The following is a 23,826-nucleotide window of genomic DNA, read 5'->3' on the forward strand; positions in this document are numbered from 1 at the left end:
AAAGATTTGTAATCTATAATAATTCTAATAGTATATTAAAAATATAAAGAAATTAATAATATTTTTCAGTAAAACTTTTGGAGTATAAAAATTAGCAATTTATTCTAGACATTACCCATCAATCATGACAACTTGTTTAGAATTTCTCATTCATATATATATATATACATACAAACAAAAACACATGTATTAAATGGCTAGATATATCAATTTCTCACAACAATTTATAGTGAAATGAACAACAAATAAATTAAAGATTAAATGAATGTATCATTAACAACCATAATAGGTGTTAATGAAATGCCTTGATATGAAAAACGAATAAAATTCAAGTGAACATACCTCTAATAGAAAGCAATACCATATGCTAAGTAAGCAATACCATATGGTAATTAAATATTAGTAAATACATGGTATGTTCAATATCGTATCATAATTAAAGATTAGCAAATGCATGATATGCTTTGGAGTCGATAGCAATTTGGCGAATTGCTGAAATAACTCCTGCCACTGCTAGTAAGGTGAAAAAACATATATTCGCCCAATGCCATGACTTCTGTAATGTATTCAAATACTTTCCTTTCACCTTAATGTACATATGGTTTCCTAACACAAATGTTAATGGTAACAAGGTGACCGTACTTGTCAGACTTACAAAATCCCCCAAAAATGGAAGTAATGCTGCCATGAATGTAGCAAGTCCCAAGTATGTCCCTCGAGCCATTAACCTCACTGCCCAGTTCTTCATTGAATATATGCTTTCATTCCTCCATCCGAACTTTGTATCCAAATATTCATATGTAGGACTTGCAAATATCTACAACCACAATTACGATTACAACTAAGTTTGTATATATATATATATATATATATATATATATATATATATATATATATATATATATCTATGAAATATAAAATAAATGGGTTAAGGGTTTGTTATGTACATGTAGTGTTATCATAGTTTGCAGAAAAGTGGCAGCATTTGCTAGAGTTTTAATCCACTTAGACCCAGTTACATTAGCAAGAAGATATGAAGAGGTTGACGAACCATATGCCCAATATCCCACAAAAGTAACAATGTACATTGGCACAATTCCTACAATGAACTGCAAATACAAGGCTTTTTGCATGTTCTTCACATATGGGGCTCTTACTGTAGTCTGTCAAAAACAAAAACAAAAGCAAAGAAAATTAGTTGTATCATATATTATATATAAAGATATTTTAATTAGTCATTTGTACAATCCCTATGTTATATAAGAATATTGTTTTCGACAAAGTTAAGAATTAAATTTATATAATTTTTTTCTATTCATATTTTACTAAATTATTTAAAATATATATATATATATATATATATATATATATATATATATAACAAAATTAAAAATATTATATATATTCATTTAAATATATAACAAAATTAAAAATATTATATATATATATATATAATTTTATTTATCTTAAAAATTCTTTAAATATAACGAATAAAGATTTTTAAAGTTTCTGTTTGATATATATAGACTTCTAGTGATAAGTGAACAAGGCTTTTATTATTACACTTTCAGAAAAATAAGCAAGGTATGCCATTTTATTATTACACTTTAAAAAAAAAGCAAGGTACGGTAGTATTTTCATAGTTAGTAATGATGTTTTCAACCTCCTCAAAATAATGAGACCTTTAAGAACTGTGTAAACTGATCCAAGTAACTTAATATCAATATGATGAATATGTATGTTTTAGATATAAGAAAGGATAGATAAGCGATGGGGATAATTAATAATTTATTTATTAATCAAATTATTCAAGGATATTATGAAACAAAGAAATACTGAAATGATGAGGATATGAATTATAATATGATGCTTTAATGTGGAGTTTTATCTTTATTATAAGATAGGGTATTTTTATTAATAAATATTTTGCAGTGGCATAAATTAAGGGCTTTGATTAATGAAGAACTGACCGAGACTATAACTGATTTAAAAAAAAAATAAAAATAAGAATTAAACTGAAAGCTATATGATTTAGTTTGAAGCAAGAAACGATTAAAAGAATTCTTTGAGTTTATAAGATGTTTATTTAAATTTAATAGATATGAATAAATTATAAACTTAATTTAGAAGAGTTTATAAACTCTATCAACCTTACATAAGAAGAAAATGGATATATTTGCTAATTTAAGTATCAATATCAACATTTGAATCCTCCATAAAATAGGAAGAAGTGATACTTCGTAAACCCGCTCTATCATGCATATAAATGACTATATAAGAAGTATAGTCCTTACAACTTATAATGCCACTGGAATATCATTTACAATCAAGATTTTAATTTTAATTTTAATTTTTTTCTTTTAAAAAATTAATGTATATGCGAATTTTGTGCAACGATCCAAGTCTCTTAAAAATGATAAAACATTAATGAATATAATCCATTTTGTCGGTGAAACTTTGTTTTACAATGAATCCAATAGACAAGACAAGATGAGATAATCATATAACTAGGTATCCTTGTATATTTGTACGTATCTATGTAGGAGACAATGAGTATAATTATAATGAAATGATGTAATGAAAGGTTTCGGTTGACCTATTAATATAGCAATAAAAATGCGATAACTCAATATATAGGGTTGAATAAGGCATTTTATGTGCTTAACATGCCACTCCTCTTAAAATAATTGTTGTCCCCAACATTTAACTAACCATGAATGTTTCTCCTATGCGACCTCTTCCACCAGAAGGTTCTTCCATTTGAAGAGGTACTCAATAATTTCTTCATACCAAGTTTCTTAATCTTTGTTTTAAAAATGATTTTGTTTCTAGTATGATTTTCCACTCTTCATTAATCTTTTTAAAAATAGTTTGGACTAGGATATCATCACCAATTACCTTGCTTAGGCGAGGAATATGGAGTATATGTACATGCAAAAATGGAGACAACTCAAATTTGTAAGGAAAACTTTCAATCATCTGCAACACCTTATAGAGGCCATAATACATGGATGCTAATTTCTTGTTCTCCTATTTTTTTCTTGAGGGAAATATTTTTATATAGTTCTAACTTTAGAAATAGACAATATCCCACTTAAAATTCCCTTTGACTGTGATGTTTATTTTCTTTTTGCTCCATCCTATCTTGTGCTATAATGAATTTGTCCTTCAATAATTTGATAACCTCTTGTTGGCGCCTTATATGGTCCTCCACTCGTTGAACCTTTGAAATAATTTTCAAGGGTGATGTGATGGTTGGAGGATGATATCCATAAAATGTCATAAAAGGGGACATTTTCTTATGAAGTATGGAAGGATGCTTTGTACCACTATTCTAAAAGGGAAAAACACTTGACCTATTGTGTGTATTTATAAAATGGAAAACATTGGAGATATATTTATAAACATTAATTTGCAATTTCATGTTCCCATTGGATTGAGGATGGTAATATGAGCTATGAGAAAATTATGTACCCAAAAAAGAAAACAAATTGTCCAAAATTTTCCAATGAAAATTGGATCTGTCACTTAAAATAATATTCAAAATTGCATGTAGATTTTGTATTATTTCTATGAATGTTTCTGCCACTATGCTTGTTTTAAAATGATGAGAAAGAGATAAAAAATGGGCATACTATTTCCATTATGACAATTTTTTCTTTTCGATTTGGGTAAACTTGTAATAAAATTCATTGAAATTTATTTACAATGTTGACTTGGTATAGCAAATGTTTGTAGGAGAATTTGGGTCTTGATTGTCTCTCCCTTATTCTATTAGAAAACCCCACATACTGCCTCAAAAATTTGAACATTAGATTTAATACCTTCCTAGGAAATATCCTTCTTAATACTATAGTAACTTCTTAAGAATCCTAAATATCCTCTTATAGGAGAAGTGTGCAATTCCAAAAGGACATTTTTTGATTTGGTTTGTACGTGGAATGAAATGGAAGGAATGAAAGGAAATGAAGTATGCACAAAGAAATATAATATAAAGCATAGTAATTTGGTCAAAATATAATCATAGATCAATCCTCCCCCCTTAGGAAGCAAAAGTATCCATTATTTCAAGTTCCCTCATCAGATATGGAAAATTCTATTGAATGTACCTCATGGTGAGACACTTTCCTTAGTGAATAAGATTTCAAGCTTTGAAAACATACTAGGGTTGTATGTGTTGTTGGTGAGTATAATTTTTGTTGGGGTCCATGATCTAATCCACTCTAGCATATAGAATGTAGAGAAGAACAAGTTAAGTAGGGGAAATTTCTTGGTTTCCTCCAAGGTGTCTAAAAAAGGTGTAAAATATGGTTGAAGAAGCTCTACATTAAATAGTAGGTTCAAGAAAAGGAAAGGGGAGTACTCAATTCAAAATATTTTTTATCCACACTCTTTAAGAATGTGTAATTTCCATATCGAGTTGGTGTAAGCTTCCTATGGGGGCATATGAGGAATTCTTTCTATAAATGCAACCATACCTTATCACTAACCTAAAATGTGTGTGGATCCCCATGGTTGTCATGTTACTACTTGCACTTCGAATTGGATTTTTGTAGCATAACATGACCTTGCTGTTAGAGGTGTTGGACCCATTCAACAAATTTGGCTGCTCTATCTTCCCTGACTTGAAAATGAGAGGACTCTTTTAGTGAAGATGAAATATGAACAACTACATCCATTAGGGCTAATGGTTGGAACCCCAAGCACTTTTGAAAAGGAATATGGCCAATAGAGCTATAGAAATATATGTTATAGCTCTCTTGAATGTATGGAAGAATTTTGTCCCATGTATGTAGATGCTTGGACCTGCACATGCATAAGATATGCATAATAATCTTGATGACCACTTCTATTTGCCCATTTATTTAGGGATGAAATGTGATTGATTTGGTCAACTTATTATCCATTAGATACCCTATGCTAGACTAGAAAGTGCTAACAAAATTTATATCCATATCTAAAAGAATGTTTTGAAGTAGCACAAAATGAACCCAAACACACTTAAGGAAGAGTTTAGTAATGGCTTTACCTATGATGCTCTTTTTGGATGTTGTAAAAATGTACATCTTAGAGAACCAATCAACAACCAAAAACACACAATCATTACCATGCCTAGTTGATGGAAAATTTGACATGTGATCTAGAAATACTAACTCCCAGGGTTTGTCTGGGATAGGTATAAGAGTTTATAGTCCTTTCTTCTTGATTAATAGTTTAGAAATGGCATAGGTGGTGGACAATATGATATATTGGTGGAAATCCTATCAAATCTTTGGCTAGTAGATGCACTGCTAAAGTACTGCTACTATCTTCTCCACACCGAAATGCCCTACCACTCGAATGTGCACCTCACAAATTAGCTTGGCACACTCACTTGATGCAACATAAAAGTTTCAAAGATATCACAAGTGCGCATCATGGAGGTGGAAGTCTAAAACTATCTTTCCTATGATCAATGTCTATCATGTTATGGTGAAGTTAGAGTCAATATTGTATAATTATAGTCACCTAGAGGTTTATTTCCTGCAACAATTAAGAACTTCTATTAGCACCAAAACCAAGGGCTCACTAAGGTAGTTTGCACCATGATTGGTGCTACCCTACTTGTATTTGATGTTCAAGTGTATTTTTCATAGATATGTGGACCATTTCTAATGTAGTTCATTATGTGACTTTTCTTATGTTTTCATGATTTGCAAAGGCCTATGAAAAATGTGGATGATCATCTCCTTCCCCTAAATATAATGTTTCAATTGTTGGAATTCCTACACGATGGATTACATCTCCTCATATCTAGGGTATATATAAACAATATCAAAGAGTTTTTCAGTATGATAGGCCACTAGATGTCCTTGTTGAGTGAGGACTTCATTCATAGAATGGTTTCAGAAATTTATCACAAGATCAAATGGATGTTGGACGTTTGGTAGTGTGAGAGTTGGTGTAAAGAAAAATCAGTTTTTTGGATCCTCAAATACTTTCTATTGTGGCTGAGACCAATAATTTTTTCCTTTCCTCCAACATTTGTAATGTTGCTTAAGGGCCAAGCAATATGAGATAACCAACATCAACCTTCAATAGAAGGTAGCAAGTCCTAAGAAGATATGTAGTTTTCTTAGAGTTGTCAAGCCTTACCAATCCTCAATGAATTAGATCTTGGTTGGGTCCACATGCACCCCATGTTCATAAAAAATGTATCCTAAACATTGAATTATGTACAAGAAAAATAAGGATTTATATAGATTAACATCAAACTTGTGTTTTGTATGGTGATGAAGACGTGCTAACTGTGTTGCAAATGTTCAACCTAGTTTTTATTAAAGATGAGGATGCCATCAAAATGTACAACAAAAATAAATAAATATTAATTGATGCTGGATATGATCGATTATCCTCATGAATGTTTCTAGAGAGTTTTTGAAGGCAAAGGGCATGACCAACCACTCAAAAGGTATCTTATAGATTTGAAGGTTTTCTTCCATACATCAATTTATTCAATTCGAACTTAGTGGTATCTTGACTTTAGATCAATATCTATAAAGCAATTGGAACCTTTAAGCTAGTCAAGAAGATTTCCAATCTAAGGAATTGGATATATACTCCTGAAAGTGATTTTTTTCAAGGCTCTATAATCAATATAGAGTCTCCATGTCCCATCCTTCCTCTATACCAACAAAATTGGAATCCTGTAAGGTGAGGAGCTCAGTTCAATGTAGTCCTTTTGGATGAGATCATGAATATGAAATTTTATTTCCTCATTATCCAAGAGAGAGTGTATTTATATTCAACCATTAGGTAAAGAAGCACTAGGTATCAAGTCAATTGAGTGTTTGACATGGTAGTGTTGAGGCACATACACAGGTGGAGTAAGGATATCTTTGTATGTCTCCAAAATCTTGTCGAATTTATTTTGTTGTGTATAGGGGCCCATGTTAAGATTTTTATAGTTGCGATGAAATTCCTTTCACCTTTTATTTAAAGTATGAATCTGAAAGTATTTGTAGCCTAATATATTACCTTTTGGCACTATTTTACAAAGATTAATGAAATCGTAGTAGTTAAAGCTACCTATGATACCCTCTAAAGCTAACCTTCAAAAGTTACAATGAAACTATGGGGATGTGAATCATAAATAACATGACATTTACACCTATAAGGTTTCCCTATAAGAAAATAGAAAACTTCAAGTGTGTAAACATAACATAGTAGCACTTCTTCCAAGGGATTTATGCCATATGATAGGAAGCATTTCTCATGGACACAAATGTATCTTGCATGGATCGACCAATAAATGGTATAAGATTTTGGGTGTGGCAGTGTTGGAAGATTCAATGTATTGATGACCTCAACTAATATATGGTTCTTATGGCTCTTAATATCAATGATGAAATGTGGCAGGTTCCCCTTCATCCACATCTATAAATGGAAGAGGATCTTCCCCTCTTCAAGTGCATTTGATTCTTTTGGTTGGATCTTTGTCATCATGATGGTAGCACATGTTTTGCATTGATGATCCTCTTTCCTTTACCTTGATTAGAATCAAAATCAAATCCAAATTCTATTTCATTTTCATTAGGATCTACTAGAAATTCCGGTTTTGAGTGACATTCATCGGTGTTGTGCCATGATATTTTGGGGAAGTCACACCACATTCCCTATCCTTGTTCAACTTCCAATTACCATTATTTTCTTATGACTTGGGCTAGTTGACTTAATATTGGCTCTCCTTCCCCTATTCCTCATTTTGTGAGTTTGCACCACCTTTTCCAGTATTTTGTTACAGTGATTTTGGAGACATGAACTCACACTTATTCCTCAGCTCCAATTTTTGCTCAATTTTGATAGCATATAAATAAAAGGCTACTAATGAGGATATGTCTAATAAATTCATCTCCATTTGTATGTACTCATGTAGACCACTACAATTCTTTAGAATAAGGTGTTTCTTAGAGCCTCTAATACACAACTTTAACTGCAAGGTATGAAAAATATTGGTGTACTCTAGCATTACCTACTCTCTCTCTCCTATTGGAAGGTTGTCCATCTCATGTACCGATCATCATAGTTCCTTAAAAGGTAAAATTCCTCCTTAAGGGCATCAAAAAAAGGTTCCAAATTGGTTCCTATCTTGAATATCACAAAATCATATTTTCTTTTCCTCTCCTAGTAACCTTACCACCAATATTTGACATAGGGAAGGGATTTTAGGAGCACATAAGTGATATTTTTGTTGTAGGATTTTTTTTTGATAGAGTAATATCCCTATAATAGATTAAACCATTTCTCAAAATAATGTAAATTTATTTGGTCTTCAAATAAAGGGAAAAGTTAAATTATACCTTGGGGGGTATCTGGTGGTACACAAGATTCTAACCGACCTGATATTTGATGTGCAATTGGCCAACAAAGCCCACTCAACATCGACCCTTTCGGCAATACCCATGAAGTGGATGAAGTCTCACTTGAGATGTTAATGGGTGATTTTTAGAACTAAGTTTTTGTAGTTTGACGGTATTTTTATGAGGTCAAGGCACTAAGCTCCCACCTACAACGTGGGCTTAAAAACCCGCTGTACAAAGACATAACTTAAATCCTAGGACTGCACACTATGCAGGACATGCAGACTCATATGTTCACTGATTAACGCACAAGTCACTAGGGACAATAGGCTAATGGATAACCTGGCTTATTCCTCTTAGCATTTATGATGACATCAATAGAACCATATATATTTCTTTATTTTATCACAATGGCACATTAATTCATTTCCAAATTGTTACCTAACTTGGTTATTCGAGACATCCAACATCATTATAATAATTAAAGAGTATTATTCATAAATTAAACCAACAAGCTATAACCAGAGAAACACAGATTTGTATTAAATAATATATCAAGGGCAACCCAACCATCCATTATATTACTTTATTATAAATTAGTAAAGGCGTGAAGCACAACAATGTAAATATTAGGCAATTTGAATCACCAACCATCAGTCCCTACTCAAAGTACAAAAAGGGAAACACATTAAGTAGAAAACCATCCAAACTTTACTAAAGAGGATTAAATTTACGTAAGACATTACAAAGAAACTACAAACTTAGACATCAACCCTTATGATTATTGACACAAAATAGAAAATACATGCAGAGTAATACTCTCATGTTTAAAAACTATAGTTGCATTCAACATTTTGTCTTCTAGTCGTCTCATTTGTTGATCGACCTATAACTTGTCTTGAGCCTCTTCCTTTATTAGCTCTTGTTAGCTTCTTGAACCTTCTTAGCCTGATCCTCCATTCTTCCAGTTGTCCTCTCGACTGGATGGTTATTTGGATACTTTCCGACATACTACCATAACTATCGCATATCGAATTAATTGTTTCCTAAAAATATATCCGACCTCCTTATTCCACTTCCATCGAACTTACTCTTCCTATAAATATCTCTAACATCCCTTGCCACATCATCCCTTTCCTCTTTCGCTATTGCTACAGAATCCTAAGTACCTAACCTTATTCACACACATCCCCACTCTCTAGACGCTAACATCTTCCTCTCCGTGATACCTCTCTACATCGTACATCTTCCTCTTGCACGATATCCCTTTGATGTGCACTGTATACTCTCTTTTTCATTCCTCTAACCTCCTACACTAGTCCCTACCTAACAAAAATTTAACAAAAAAATTATGGCCTCTAAGAAGCCCCCAACACAAAACTATGGCACTTCTTGAGCCACTCAGTCCTTTTTTTGGAAGGAGAGTTTCTCATTTATGGCTTTCTGTAATTCCTTCAAATATTCTTCTTGTACCTCAATATTGGCCCTAAGTGTTTCTCCTTCCCTAGTAGTCTCATGTATTGTTCTGGTGGTCAGATCTTGGGTTTTAGCACCAACAACCTTGTTGTTTTCTCCTTGAACACTCTTCAAAAATTCATTACATTGATTTATGACTAAAAATACCTAATATTGAATGTCGGTCCATTCCTTCTTTTCCTCATGGAGCTTGTCACTTTTCTCTCTGAGTTATGAGTTTTTGTGCAATGTGCTCTGTTTATCAGCAAATCTCATTGTGCACATGCTCTGCTCGATATGACGAATCCACTCACTAGCCTTCAAAATTTGATTATTATCTTGTGCTGTTGTTGGAACTAATAACATGATGTTGCATAGTTGATTAACTTACTTGATTATGTCTTGACACCATCTCTCATACTCGACCATTTTCTCCTTTACTTGTTGAACCAATCCCTTGTGCTTGCGTTCTTTTGGAAGTGTTTGGGGTAGCTGATGTGCCTCAGATTTTGTCACTTGGACCTTTAGGCCTTGTATCTCATCCCTGATTTTTGCAGCCACGTCCTTAGCTAGAATGGAGTTTTTCATGTGGATGTTGTTGAGAAATCCTTAGGGAAACTTATTAAGGTTTCTTTAATTTGATGTCTCTTTAACATGACAGTTTCTTGTGATTTCTTATTGCCTTTTTTTTGTATTATTAAGTTCTTATCATCAATAAAATTTCCAAAGCTATGAATATCACAAAGAAAAAAAATATATGTAGGTACTCAACCATGGAAAAACCCCTCTCCTAGGGGAAAACCGAAAAATTATTCTTCTCCTATTTAGAGTCAAATCAAATGAGACATCCTAGACCCTTTTGAACAAGACATAGACTTCCTCCAATCAACCAACTCAACCTCTAATGTAGACATGTTCTGCATGAATTAATTCAAAGAAACTCTTTCAAAGAAAATCGACAAGGATATTGGCCATTTATATAACTCTTGAACTTCAGAATTGAATAGATAAAACTTGTAGCAACCCTAGCTCGAACGTGTGAGAAAAAAAAAATCATATTCCTTTTCCTTGACAAGTGTCTCTCATTCCTTTGTTTTAGTTATTCCTTCTTCTCAAGGTTCTTCACACATATTTTGTTCCTGCAATCGTAGATCAAATCACTTGAATGGATGATGTCCCAATAGGTTGATTGCATGGCTATATATAGTGGTTGTAGCTCCTTAATGAGGTTGACATGAGGAGAGGGAAGGTCAACTTGGTGGAGGATGTTAAACTTACAACTTTGACTCAATTACAAATTTATTTCTTCATGTTCAAAGCCCAACGAGGGTCTATTACATAATGACAAAGACCATGACATGTGAAATAAACCCTAGAAGTACACAATGGGTGTTTTGATCTAGAAACAACATAAATAAAGCATGAAATTCATGCTAATAAATAATGTTTGATTTATAATATTTCTTTTCCTTCCTTTAGAAAAATATATTACATCATGAGTCAACTACAATTATGAAGATTGATACTAGTTACATTTCTCAACACTCCCTCTTAAATAGGGAGGTATTCATAATTTTTCAACCGATACAAGGTTGACCTCAATTTGAAATGTTCCAAGAAGAGTACAATAGCATACACAATGATAGGGATACCAGAACTACCAAAGTATCCAATACATCAAATATCCAACTACGAATGGCACTATTTCAAGGATCCATTAACTTAAGGATCTAACTTTCATTTCCAAGACACTAATACAAGGATCTAAGATATTATCAGGCACTAAGGTTTCATCAAGGAAACATGCCAATATTTGTACTATTAGGCTACAACCATGGTATCAATCAATATAGATACCATCTAGGGCTTCATGCCAAGACACATGTTGTAGATCATTTTTTTTCAACTGGAAAGGATAAAAACCATTTAAAAAAAATGTTGTGAAATGTTTATTTTTTTAAATTGTTCACTGCCTTGCAAGAAAAGACAAGAGTCTTGTGAGAGCCGGTAATATTATATAAAAAAAAGTTTTATTTTTGTGTTAGAAAAGTTCATATTAGTGTCATTATGATCTCGACTTTTATAAAATAATGGGAATTTTTCAAAAAAACATTCATTAATAAGAATATCCGGCTTTCTTTGCCCAATCTCCAACTTGAGGTTATCATAAGTCGAGCACTAAATTCTATCATTGAACAAGTATACTTCATCAAAGGCAGCGCCCATATAAAGTATTGACAAGGAGAATCTCACAACGACTCACATATGGCTCGATGTGTTGAAATGAGATGTGGCATTCAAAAGGTATAAATTTTTATATTACAGTATATATGACAAATGTGAGATATCAACTAATGTGTATATATGTCATATTATCTTTCCAAGATTTACGCACAACATTCACAGATGGAAAATGTCGGTTGCAATTTTCTTATGAACAAAGAGTGTATACTATGCCTCAAGTTTAAGCCAAGAATACATTCTCGAGTGTCTCATGACAGGTTACTATTTGGAGCAAAAATCAACATTGGATATGGTAAAGAGGTAATTCTCCTTTATGATCATCAGAACAAGGATCTTGGGGTTCTTCCTATGACTTGGATATAGAAATTATTTTATTAAAATTATCTCCCGAAGTATTCAATTTATGGGAATATAACATGATAGTTCAATTTTTTTTATCAAGATAACATTGAATCATAAAAGGGTTTGACACTTATGAAGGCTTGATACACATGTTTCCAAACCAAGAGAACAATCCACAAAAGTGCTGACATTACGGCTCAACACACCGATACAATGTGGAGGTGTGATTTTGTACTTTGCTGTTGGGTATTCAAAGTGCACGAGTTGTCTTCTCTTTGATATTGTATGATGCAGGAGCACCCTTGTTCAAAGTATGTTTCCTATGTAAACAGGATAGCAATGATTTAAGCGTCGATAGTGTATCCGGGAAACGATAGTCACATATCGGAGGGGCGATGATATATGTATGTGCGACATGTGAAGGGAGCGATGCTGATCAATGATAAAGTTAACCTCGGTAAGTGTGTAGAGGCTGTACTAAAGGCCAAAAGGAGTGTTTGCATGTGTATTTCCTTATAAAAATTTTAATAAGGTAAATAGCGTTGATACGTGGTTTTTTATCCACATTAACCAAAATTTAAGAGGGTTGTATATATACATGTACCTTAAGGGATTAAGTAAGGGATTCTCAAGGGACTGAAGAATCCCAATAAAGGAAAATAATTGCCGCAAAACCTAAACTCCTGTGCGAGGCCGTAAACCTTAAGGTTTAGAAACTAGCACCTGCTACTAATCGAAGACATCATTTTGGTATCAGAGCAAGTTTTTCCTTCTTCTCAGTAAAGATGGAGGTAGGAAGAGACGTTAGAAGAGCAGCAGATGGAGGATTAAGAGAAGAGATCAGAAACCTGACTACACGTTTGGCAGCCTTGGAAGTAGGGAGTCATAGAGAGCTGGAAGATGGAGATGATAGTGAAGAGGAAAATGTGGTTATGATAGATGGGTCAGATGATGAAGGGCCAGAAAATAAGCTCTTAAAGTCATTTTTGTTGGCTCGCAACAAGCCAAAGCCAAAGCTCTCTAATTATGATGGCAGTTGGACCATAGAGGCACTGTTGGACTGGATAAATGAATTAGATCATTTTTTTGAGTATGAAGAAATTAGTGAAGATAAGAGGGTCAAGTTTGTTGTCACCAAATTGAAGGGACATGCATCATTATGGTGGGATAGTGTACAGGAAGAAAGGAGGAGATTAAACAAACCCTTGATTAGAAGGTGGGACAGGATGGTTGCGAAAATGAAGAGCAAGTTTCTACCCAAAGATTATCAGGTTTCCCTTTACAGACAGGTGCAGAACCTAAAACAGAGGACGATGACTGCGAAGGAATATATAGAAGAATTTTATAAAATTAACCTGAGAGATGGTTATTTTGAAGATACTCCTAAGAAAACAACTAGGTTTGTAAATGGCCTGCGAATGGAGATCTTAGAAAAAATTAGCATTCTTTCCCCTAAAGCCATAGATGAATCCTATCAGAGTGCTCTGAAGGTAGAAGAAAATATTGCTAGGAAATAGAATGCCAGGAGAGGATGTGGTTTTGGTAGAGGTCAAGGACAGACCTTTGGTAAAGGTAAGACTGCCAGCAGCAGTGAAGAGGGTAGTAGTTCGAAGACTTCGGGACAGAGTGAAAGGAGGGTAACACCAGAGGAGGAAGGCCATACCAATGAGGAAGAGGTAGTGGCAGAGGCAGAGGAAATTCCTATTAGTGTTACAAGTGTCACAAGTGGGGACATAGGTCCTTTGAATGTCCTAAAAATGAACAAACTGGGTAGAGGGGAGCATATATTGCTCAGCCCAATGAAGCAGAGGCACCACCATAGGAGGTGGAGAATATGCCAGAAATTAGGGAAGCCTTTGTATTGAACAAGGTGTTATTAAAACCAGCCAAGGAAATAGTTGATCAGACACAAAGGAAAGAATTATTCCAGACTGTATGCAAGTCACATAGAAAATGTTGTAAATTGATTATTGACAGCGGGAGTACCAATAATTTGCTAGCTACGAAGATGGTGGATAAACTGGGTCAGAAGAGAGTAAAACACCCAACTCCATACAGGGTGTCGTGGTTGCAGAAGGGACACCAATTATTAGTTGATGAACAAAGTGAGGTATATTTTTAGATAGGCAAGTACAAGGATAAAGTGACTTGCAACATAATGTCGATGGATGTGTGCCATATTCTGCTGGGGAGACCATGGTAGTACAATAGAAAGGTAGTCCATGATGGAGTGGAAAATTGTTACAGATTTGTTAAGGATGGGATGAAGCATACCTTAGTACCTATGAAAGAACCAAGGAAGGAGAGGAGACAATAGAAACAAGTGGAATGAAAGCATTACTGCTGGGAGGAAAGGAATCTCTACAATAAATTGAAGAGAGTGAAATGGGTTATGCAGTCATGAGAATACCAATAGCAGCATTAGTACATACCAACCTTACTAATTTACCAGAAGAGATACAGAACATGCTGCAAGAATTTAGTGATATTGTGGTAGATGATCTACCGGACAAATTACCACCAAAGAGGAGCATCAGTCACCATTTTGATTTTATTCTGAGAGCCAATTTGACAAACAAGGTTGCCTACCAGATGAGTCCAAAGGATAATGAATAAATTCGGAAGCAGGTGCAGGATTTTTTGGAAAAAGGACTAATTTGAGAGAGTTTAATCTCTTGTGTAGTTCCGACCGTTTTAGCTCCCAAGAAAGGAGGTGAATGGAGAATGTGCATGGATTCCCGGGCCATTAACAAGACTACTATCAGGTACAAATTCCCATTACCTCGAATGTATGATATGATGTATTGTCTGAGTGGAGCAACATACTTTTCAAAGATAGACCTGAAAAGCGACTACCACCAGATCAGAATTCGAGAAGGTGATGAGTGGAAGACAACTTTCAAGACAAAAGAAGCCTTGTATGAATGGTTGGTTCTGCCATTTGGATTGAGAAATGCTCCTAGTACGTTCATGCAATTAATGAACGAGATGCTCAAGGAATTCATTGGAAAATTTGTGATTGTTTATTTAGATGATATACTGATATTCAGCAAGACAAAGGAGGAACATTTTGGACATGTGATGTATGTATTAGAAAGATTGTAGAAGAATAAATTGCTGATAAATTTGAAGAAATGTTCTTTTTTCAAGAAAAAGTTAATTTATTTAGGATTTTTAATTGTTGAGAAGGAATTAAAAACGGATCCAAAAAAGGTTGTAGCTATAGTTAGTTGGCCATCCCCTAAAAGTGTTTTTGAGGTACGGAGTTTTCATGGATTGGTGAGTTTTTATCAGAAATTTATTAAAAATTTCAGTGGAATTTGTGCACCTATGCTAAACACCATTAAGAAAACAAATCAACCTTTCCATTGGACAAAAATGGTAGAGAAGAGCTTTCAGCTGCTCAAAAAGAAAATTACTAAAAGGCCAATTTTAATATTACTGGACTTTAACAAAATTTTCCAAGTTTGTTTTGATGCCAGTGGGATAGCCATTGGTGCAGTACTCAGCCAAGAGGACAAGATGGTAGCCTATTTCAGCGAGAAACTAAATGAAAGTAGGAAAAAATACACGTCCTATGACAAGGAATTTTATACTGTGGTTCAGGCACTAAATCGTTGGAGGCATTATCTGTTGGCAAATGAATTTGTCTTATTTTCAGACAATTCAGCATTGCAGTATATTATGCAGCAACATAAGTTGAACCATAAACTTGTGAAGTGGGTGGAGTACTTGCAGAGTTTTACATTTGTGTTGAAACATATCAGCGGTCAAGCCAACAAAGTGGTAGATGCATTAAGTAGGAGGAATCTGATCCTACAGGAAAGTACCATACAAGTGTTAGGATTTGAACACCTTAAGGACTTGTATGAGGCAGATGCAGATTTTAAGGAAGCTTATGAAGCTTGCCAAAATCCATTCTTGAGAGATAACAGTTCATGGCTAGACTATAACATGCAAGAAGGATTGCTATTCAAAGGAGGGCAGTTATGTATTCCAGAATGTTCTATGAGAGAGAACTTAATCCAGGAAAAACATAGTGGAGGTTTAGCCGGGCATTTTGGCATAAACAAGACCTTGGATCAGTTGACCCACTTTTACTATTGGCCGAAGATGTGCAGAGATGTACAAATATTTTTAGCTAGATGCAAAATGTGCCAGCTTGCCAAGGGACAGAACTAAAACAAAGGGTTGTATGCACCCTTACCCATTCCGAACAGACCATGGGACTCAGTCAGTTTAGACTTTGTCTTAAGTCTGCCAAATACACAACAAGGATTCGATTCCATCATGGTGGTGGTGGATTGTTTCACTAAAATGGCACATTTCATTCCATGCAAGAAAACTAGCGATGCCACACATGTAGCGCATTTATTCTTTACCGAGATAGTCAGATTGCATGGCTTGCCAAAGTATATTGTTTCGGATCGTGATGTTAAATTTATAGGATATTTTTAGCGAAACTTATGGAAGAAGTTAGACAGCAAACTAAACTTTAGCTTAGCTTATCATCCACAGACCGATGGCCAAACCGAAGTGGTGAACCGGAGTCTAGGAAATTTGTTGAGGGGTTGGAGAAAATTCTCGACAGTGGGATCGTGTGCTTGCACAAGCAGAATTTACTTATAATGATTCACCTAACTGGAGTACATGTAATAGTCCTTTCTAGATCCTATGCGGAATGCACCCACATGGAGTACATGAGTTATAGGATTTGGGACAGTTGGAGTGTAGAAGTGATGATGGTGAAGACTTCACAAGGGCAATCAACAATCTTCATGAAAAGGTGAAATTAAAATTATAGAACATTAGCCAAATATACAAGCAGAAGGCAGATTTGAAAAGCTGCGAGGTGCAATTCAACATAGGAAACCTAGTATTAGCACACCTATGAAAAGAGAGGTTTCCTAAAGGCGAGTACAACAAGTTGAAATGGAAAAATATTGGGCCTTGCAGGATTCTTCAGAAATTTTCTACGAATGCTTACGAATTGCAGTTACCCCCAGGTATTGGAATTTCACCCATTTTCAATATATAATACCTGTACCACTACATTGTGGAAGAGGATCAAGACAGTTCAGAAAGATGAACATGGGACACCCAGGAAGAGAGTGACATGTGGATTAAACAAATGCCCCCAACAAAGCCTCTAGAGATCGAATAGATCCTAGATACCTAGGTGGCTAGACGGACTCGACAGAAAGAATATCTTGGTTAGATGTTGACCAGATTCAGAACGTTGGGTACTCTATTGAAGAGTTCATGGATGGGAGCCATGAATTTCATTCACTCGGGGAGCTTGATGCAATAGCACCCGAATGAGGAGGCAACAACTGGGAATTGTTTATTGTTTATTGTTTGTTTTCTCGTTCTATTTTGACAAACAGAGAGGGAAACATCTCAAATTTCTATTTTATTTAGTTTCATTTTGTGTTATTGTAAATAAAGGCTAAATCAACCATTGTTAGCTTTGATTTAGACAAGATAGGATTAGATGGGAATTAGTTGAGAAAACTGTCTCAAAACTAAAAAAATAGTTCCTCAAACTGCAAGAGGAACTGCCACTGATGTATTAAAAAGGACACAAGAATGTAGAGTGGGAGGTTAGCCAAATTGAGGAAGGTTGTAAGCCTATGGGCAGACTATGAGGAAGGCCACTAGTGTGAGGCGAGCAGACCACAGAGAGAGTCAGAGTCTAAAAAAATACTTTCTGTGTTTCTTTTTCTTTTATGCACAAAGTCCAATTTAGAAATCATGTATTTGTGTTTTCGAATGGTTGAAGGACTGAGATTAATATGAATCATAGCCTCTCTCTCTCTCTCTCTCTCTCTCTCTCTCTCTCTCTATATATATATATATATATATATATATATATATATATATATACTTGCAGGTGAATTTGGCATGACCAAAGAGGCGAAAAGCTTCCAAAGAAGAAACTTGCTCGCAACGCGGCGGAAGCATGAAAAAGGCCTGAAGACAGAGGAACCAAGGCTAAAGAGGTGACACTCAGGGGCCGTTGGATCCAACAGATCGACGATGAGGATTAGATCAGCAGAGTTTTTATGTAACTTTGGGCCGCAAGCGGAAAATTCAAATTACAATAAAAATTGGCAAAAAACGGAGTCTAGATAGACCCGGAACCGAAATTTTATGAAGTGGATTTAAGAACCTATCGGGACCGAGAGGTTAATCACATTAGAGTTTTATAGAGGTGGGGTATTGGCCTTAAGATACGTTCACTTGTGATATCACAACGGAGTGATACTGATATCCAATAATTAGCGATCAGGTATCGGAGGAGTCGGAGAGTGGAGGTCGGCGCCGCAGACCCGATGAAAAATACAAAGTGTGGCTTATAAGATTTTAAGTCTGAATTTGTGTTCTGGCAAGGTTTACCCTTGTTCACAGTATGTTTCCTGTGTAAACATGATAGCAATGATTTAAGTGTCGATAGTATATCTGGGAAATAATAGTCGCATATCGTAGGGGCGATTATATATGTATGTGCGACATGCAAAGGGAATGGTGCCGAACAATGATAAATTTAACCTCAGTAAGTGTGGATAGGTTGTACTAAAGGCCAAAAGGATTTTTTTCATGTGTATTTCCTTATAAAAGTTTTAATAAGGTAAATAACACCGATATGTGGTTTTTTCTCCACGTTAACCAAGGTTAAGAGGGTTGTATATATATACATACCTTAAGGGGTTAAGTAAGGGATTCTCAAGGGACTGAAGAATCCCAATAAAGGAAAAGAATCATTGCAAAAGTTGAGCTCCTGTGCGAGTCTATAAACCTTAAGGTTTAGAAACTAGCACCTGCTGTTAATCGGTGGCATCATTGTATCTGATGAATTAGATGAACAGTCATAAGAGAAAATTGGAGAAAGATCATAGTTTGAAACCATAGTGTGTGATTTTGAATCTACTTTATCTATAAAGAATAAATTTATTTCAAGATATTAATGTGAATTGTGCAAAGCTGTCGAAAAAATACATTGAAAATGAGACAAAATTTGAAAGAAAACGTGCTAGCATGGTCTCCCAGCTGGTTCAACTCTCTGCAGAGAAGGAAAATTTGTTGTCAGTGTTGGATGTTGTTCAAAGGGCACTCTTAGAATGAGAAAAACTTATGAAAGACACCATTCTTCATAAAATAGAAGAAATTATGGGGAAGATAAATTCACTATAGAGATTTCATTCATGGAAACTTTTATAAGGAGATGTTTGTGGTCCAATAACTATTATATAAGATAAACAAAGATGACTGTAGTTTCTGGAGTGTCCAAATGATGTGAATTGTATGATTGATGCAGTGAAATTTGTTGATCATTGTTTGCTTCTCATAGACGGAAGTTATGGTTCTGAAATGGAAACCTTTGAGTTCTTGAATATTCTTCATGTTCATGGATTTCCAAAAGTTATGGGGGTTCTTACACATTTAGATAAGTTCAAGGATGTCAAAAGGCTGAGAAAGACTAATCAACCTCTCAAACATTGTTTTCAGACAAAAATATTAAGATGGTGATGCAAGCAAGGTTCAATTTTTCAGATCGATGGTTCACATCACTTTGCTCTAGATCCAACAGAGACTCGACAACATAAACCACATGGAACTTATGTTAACGAATGCCTCCGGGGATGGTTTCACCCAAACTGCTCATTAAAAGATTGACGGTTAATACCCATTACGCCATCACTACTTGTACTTGCCAGTAATCACCAGGAGGTTCTCCCATAAGTAGCTTCCAGTTTTAATAAAATCCTAGTCTAACTAGCCTGAGTAATTGCCCAGAAAGTTATGGAAATTTGGTTATATTTAGAGAAAATTTGGCAAGGATTTTTGTAAATCCAAATTATAGTTGTTAAAATTCAAAATTTTAAGTGCCCTAGATGTTTTTGATTGTGCTGAATCTATTTCCACCATCAAAAAACATGATTCAAACACTGCCTCTATAAGATTTTTTGAAATTTGTTTACCCAAACTCTAACCACTTTTGTCCATCCGAGCAATTCCTCCGCCTCGGTAAATGACTCCTTTAATAGAAAGCATATGCATGACAATAGTCTCCCCCACATACCTTCCATGTCCATCTTTGGTCTTACTTTTTTTGTCTTGCAATTAATTTTATTTAATGTGTCCATAATTGTAAAGGAACCCGATTTAATAATGTTATATATATTATTTATATAATATATATAATATTTAAATTTATAATTGTAACTTTATTATTTTTAGAATATTTTCAAGAAATGGTAGTTTGGAAACTGTTTGAGAATCAATTTTCAAACTGACTATAACAATTAGCTTTCACATCAGTTTGCTCCAAATTCAACGGAAACCCGGTAGCACAAACCGTAAGGGACTTATGCTAAGGAGTGCCTCCGGGGATGGTTTCGCCCAAACCGCTCATCAAAATATTGACGATTAATACCCATTATGCCATCACTACTTGTAGTTGCCAGTAACCACAAGGAGGTTCTCCCATTAGTAGTTTCTAGTTTCAATAAAGGGCATATGCGTGACAATAGTCGGGCCCACATACCATCCATGTCCATCTTTGGTCTTACTCTTTTTGTTTTGCAATTAATTTTATTTAATGTGACAAGCATTGTAAAGGAACCAGATTTAATAATGTTATATATATTATTTATATAATATATATAACATTTAAAGCTATCATTGTAACTTTATTATTTTTAGAATCTTTTCTAGAAGGGATTGTTTGGAAACTGTAGGAGAATTCGTTTTCAAATAGTTAGGGATAGCAACAAGAATAAAAGACCAGAAATGAGACATTGGAGGGGTTCAGAAGGGCAAAGTCACCCATGACTGGCATCGTAAACAAAAATTTTCTTTGAAATCTGAATATATATTAGAATTTGATTGTTGTATTGGGAAGTTGTAGTCATTGATTTTCTCTTGTGTTTTAGCATTCATATATGTATTTTCTTCTCGTGGACAGTGTAAGATGCAGCTGGTGCTTTAACTTAGTTTTTAATGAATTTATTTAATTGTACTCATGAAAATAATTCTTGAAGCCCTTAATGAAGTGGTCCACAACCAGGAATCTCATTCAAATTTTCTCAGTCTTGCATTATTCTTTATGCAGTAGATTAAATTCAAATTCTTAATTGCATCATTTGAACTCTACTTTCTACTCTTCCTCAATCCATCCTTTAGTACAACACTCTCAACTCTCATAGTTTCTCTATCCATTCTCCTTTGGAAGGATAGGGTTTCAGAACTAGAAGCTTTGCTTGCAAGCCCTCATGGCCTGCTCTTCCATCCATTGATTTTAATTGTTTTTAATCAATCTCAAGATGTCTTGAGAATTGGTTCCCCACAACCAGGAACTGTCTCTTGAGAGTTACAACAACACCAACCCTTCAGCATCCAGGTATCATTATCAAGGTCAACACCAAAACGAGGCTCCATATGACCAAGATACCCTCCCGCAATAGGATCCAGACATCATCAAGACCAAACCACAACATGAGATGTCACTATCAACTAGGCCAATATGTCCTCCCAAGTAGCATCATATGAGAAATTTATGGTACTCATCTCTCCCTGTCAGCCAAATTAGAGATATTCATTAATCCAAACATGCTTCAAACTTATCAGGGAGAGATCAACACATAAACTGCTTATTCATTCAACTAAACATATTGTAGCTTCATGACCCTAATTACTTCCAATATATTTATTATTATCATTATCAATATGCTAGCACAATCTCTGGGGTCTGCAACTATTTTGATGCTTCTTAGATCATCACATTATTTAAACAAATCTCCATGGAAGCTTCCTTCTTCAATTTCTCGAACAACATCAAACTCAACTTCAACACTTCTTCAAAACATCCAAGTCTTATTTACAATACATTAATACCAGACATCAGCAATTGCATAGCTATTTTCCGATCTCATCATGTCCTCCCTCTCAACTATGTAGGATATACACTTTCATTCATTGAAGCTCCCTCTCAACTTAGGGAGATAAGTTCATCAACAATTTTTCAGCTTCAAAGGTTCATTCTTTTGCATCATCATATTATCAAATAATTTTAACCTTCGAAAAATTCATTTCATATGTAACAAGGTCATATTTAAATAATCAAAGTAAACTTCAATGGCATTGAGGTTCTTATAGATCCCTCTTTCCATCATGCTTATAACAAGGTCATCAACAAACATGAGACAAACTTACAACTTTATAATCTCTTGCAAATTATGTGCCTGCAAATATCAACAACAAGTATAACCAAGTACACAAATGTATATGTACAAGAGCATGAAATAATATTTATCAATATAGGGAAAGCACATTATCACAAAGAGAGAACTTATATAATCAAAGAATAAACCTAGTTAGCAATCAACCATGGTTACACTTTCATGCCCTAGATTATTACAATAGCCTTTGTTAGGACTTTGTCACAAACCATAGATACCATCATCAAAACTTTAAATTAAGCATTAGATATAAAACAACTAGACCAAGTTAGGGTTCCAACTATATCAAAACATGTACACCTATGGTTTCATTCCTGGTATCTTATATTAACTATTATAAGAGTTTTGTCATAAACACTAATTCATCAAATCCTAAAAATCTAGGGTTTCATCATATGTTTTAGATATAATCAACAAACCCTAAAAGGCTAGGGTTTTTATAGTAAACCCTAAAGGTTATGGTTTTACCAAAGTCCACAAAATATAGATAGTATGATAAGGGTTGATTTAATCTAAAGATAAGTCACCCTAACAAACAAGCATATTTATGATTCTATAGAAAAACCTCGCATATGAGAGAGTTAGTAATATAGATTAAATTTCAAAATGATTGTACCTTCCTACCTTGTTACAAATAATTCAATTTCACATACCTTGAGTTGCTATTTTTACAAATCTTGTAGTGTTTCCTATTAGAGGATCCCCTCTATAAGAAATCTTCCTAGAAGTCTCCCTTTGAAGACTCACTCAGAATCTTATAGAATATACCTATAAAAACCCCTTCAAATCAAAATAATGAAGGAAATAAAGAATAATTATCTTTTGTGAGAAGGTGAAATATTCTTCTTGAAGGGATTCCTTTTGCATAAGATTACCATTTCTTTTATGTATCTACAACATTTACTTGACAAGTACCGTCGAGCAAAAATATACAAGTATAGGAGCATTATTGTGATTAGGAATTCCATGGAATATTTAGGATTTCCATATCAAACCCTAAGTTACCTTTTGAAACATCAATACTAGGGATTGAATTTTAAATCCAATTCTACCTTTACTATGGTTTTTCATTTCTCTCTAGACTACCTACAAATCCTAGAGACCAAAAGATAGGGTTTCTATGAGGAAGAAAAATAAATCTAGGGTTTCTCTTTTCACTAGGGTTTCCAAATACCAACCAGGGATTACTAAATCTTAGATTCCAA

General features: G+C 34.4%; 1 protein-coding gene across 1 annotated transcript in view; it reads right to left on the reverse strand.

Moving 5' to 3' along the window:
• Window positions 1-308: 308 nt before the first annotated feature.
• The window catches only part of LOC149223857 (proline transporter 3-like), a 117,987-nt gene continuing 94,469 nt past the window's right edge, over window positions 309-23,826 (reverse strand). Inside the window, exons 6-7 of the mRNA XM_089383415.1 lie at window positions 948-1,163; window positions 309-817 (exon numbers count right to left, since the gene is read on the reverse strand). Of these exons, the coding sequence (XP_089239541.1) occupies window positions 437-817; window positions 948-1,163 (597 nt within the window). The 3' untranslated portion in view covers window positions 309-436. The remainder of the gene's footprint in view (window positions 818-947; window positions 1,164-23,826) is intronic.

Source organism: Pinus tabuliformis, chromosome Q, assembly GCF_031772625.1.
Source record: "Pinus tabuliformis cultivar Carrire ecotype Pingquan chromosome Q, CPIR1, whole genome shotgun sequence".
In the NCBI taxonomy this organism is placed as follows: domain Eukaryota; kingdom Viridiplantae; phylum Streptophyta; class Pinopsida; order Pinales; family Pinaceae; genus Pinus; species Pinus tabuliformis.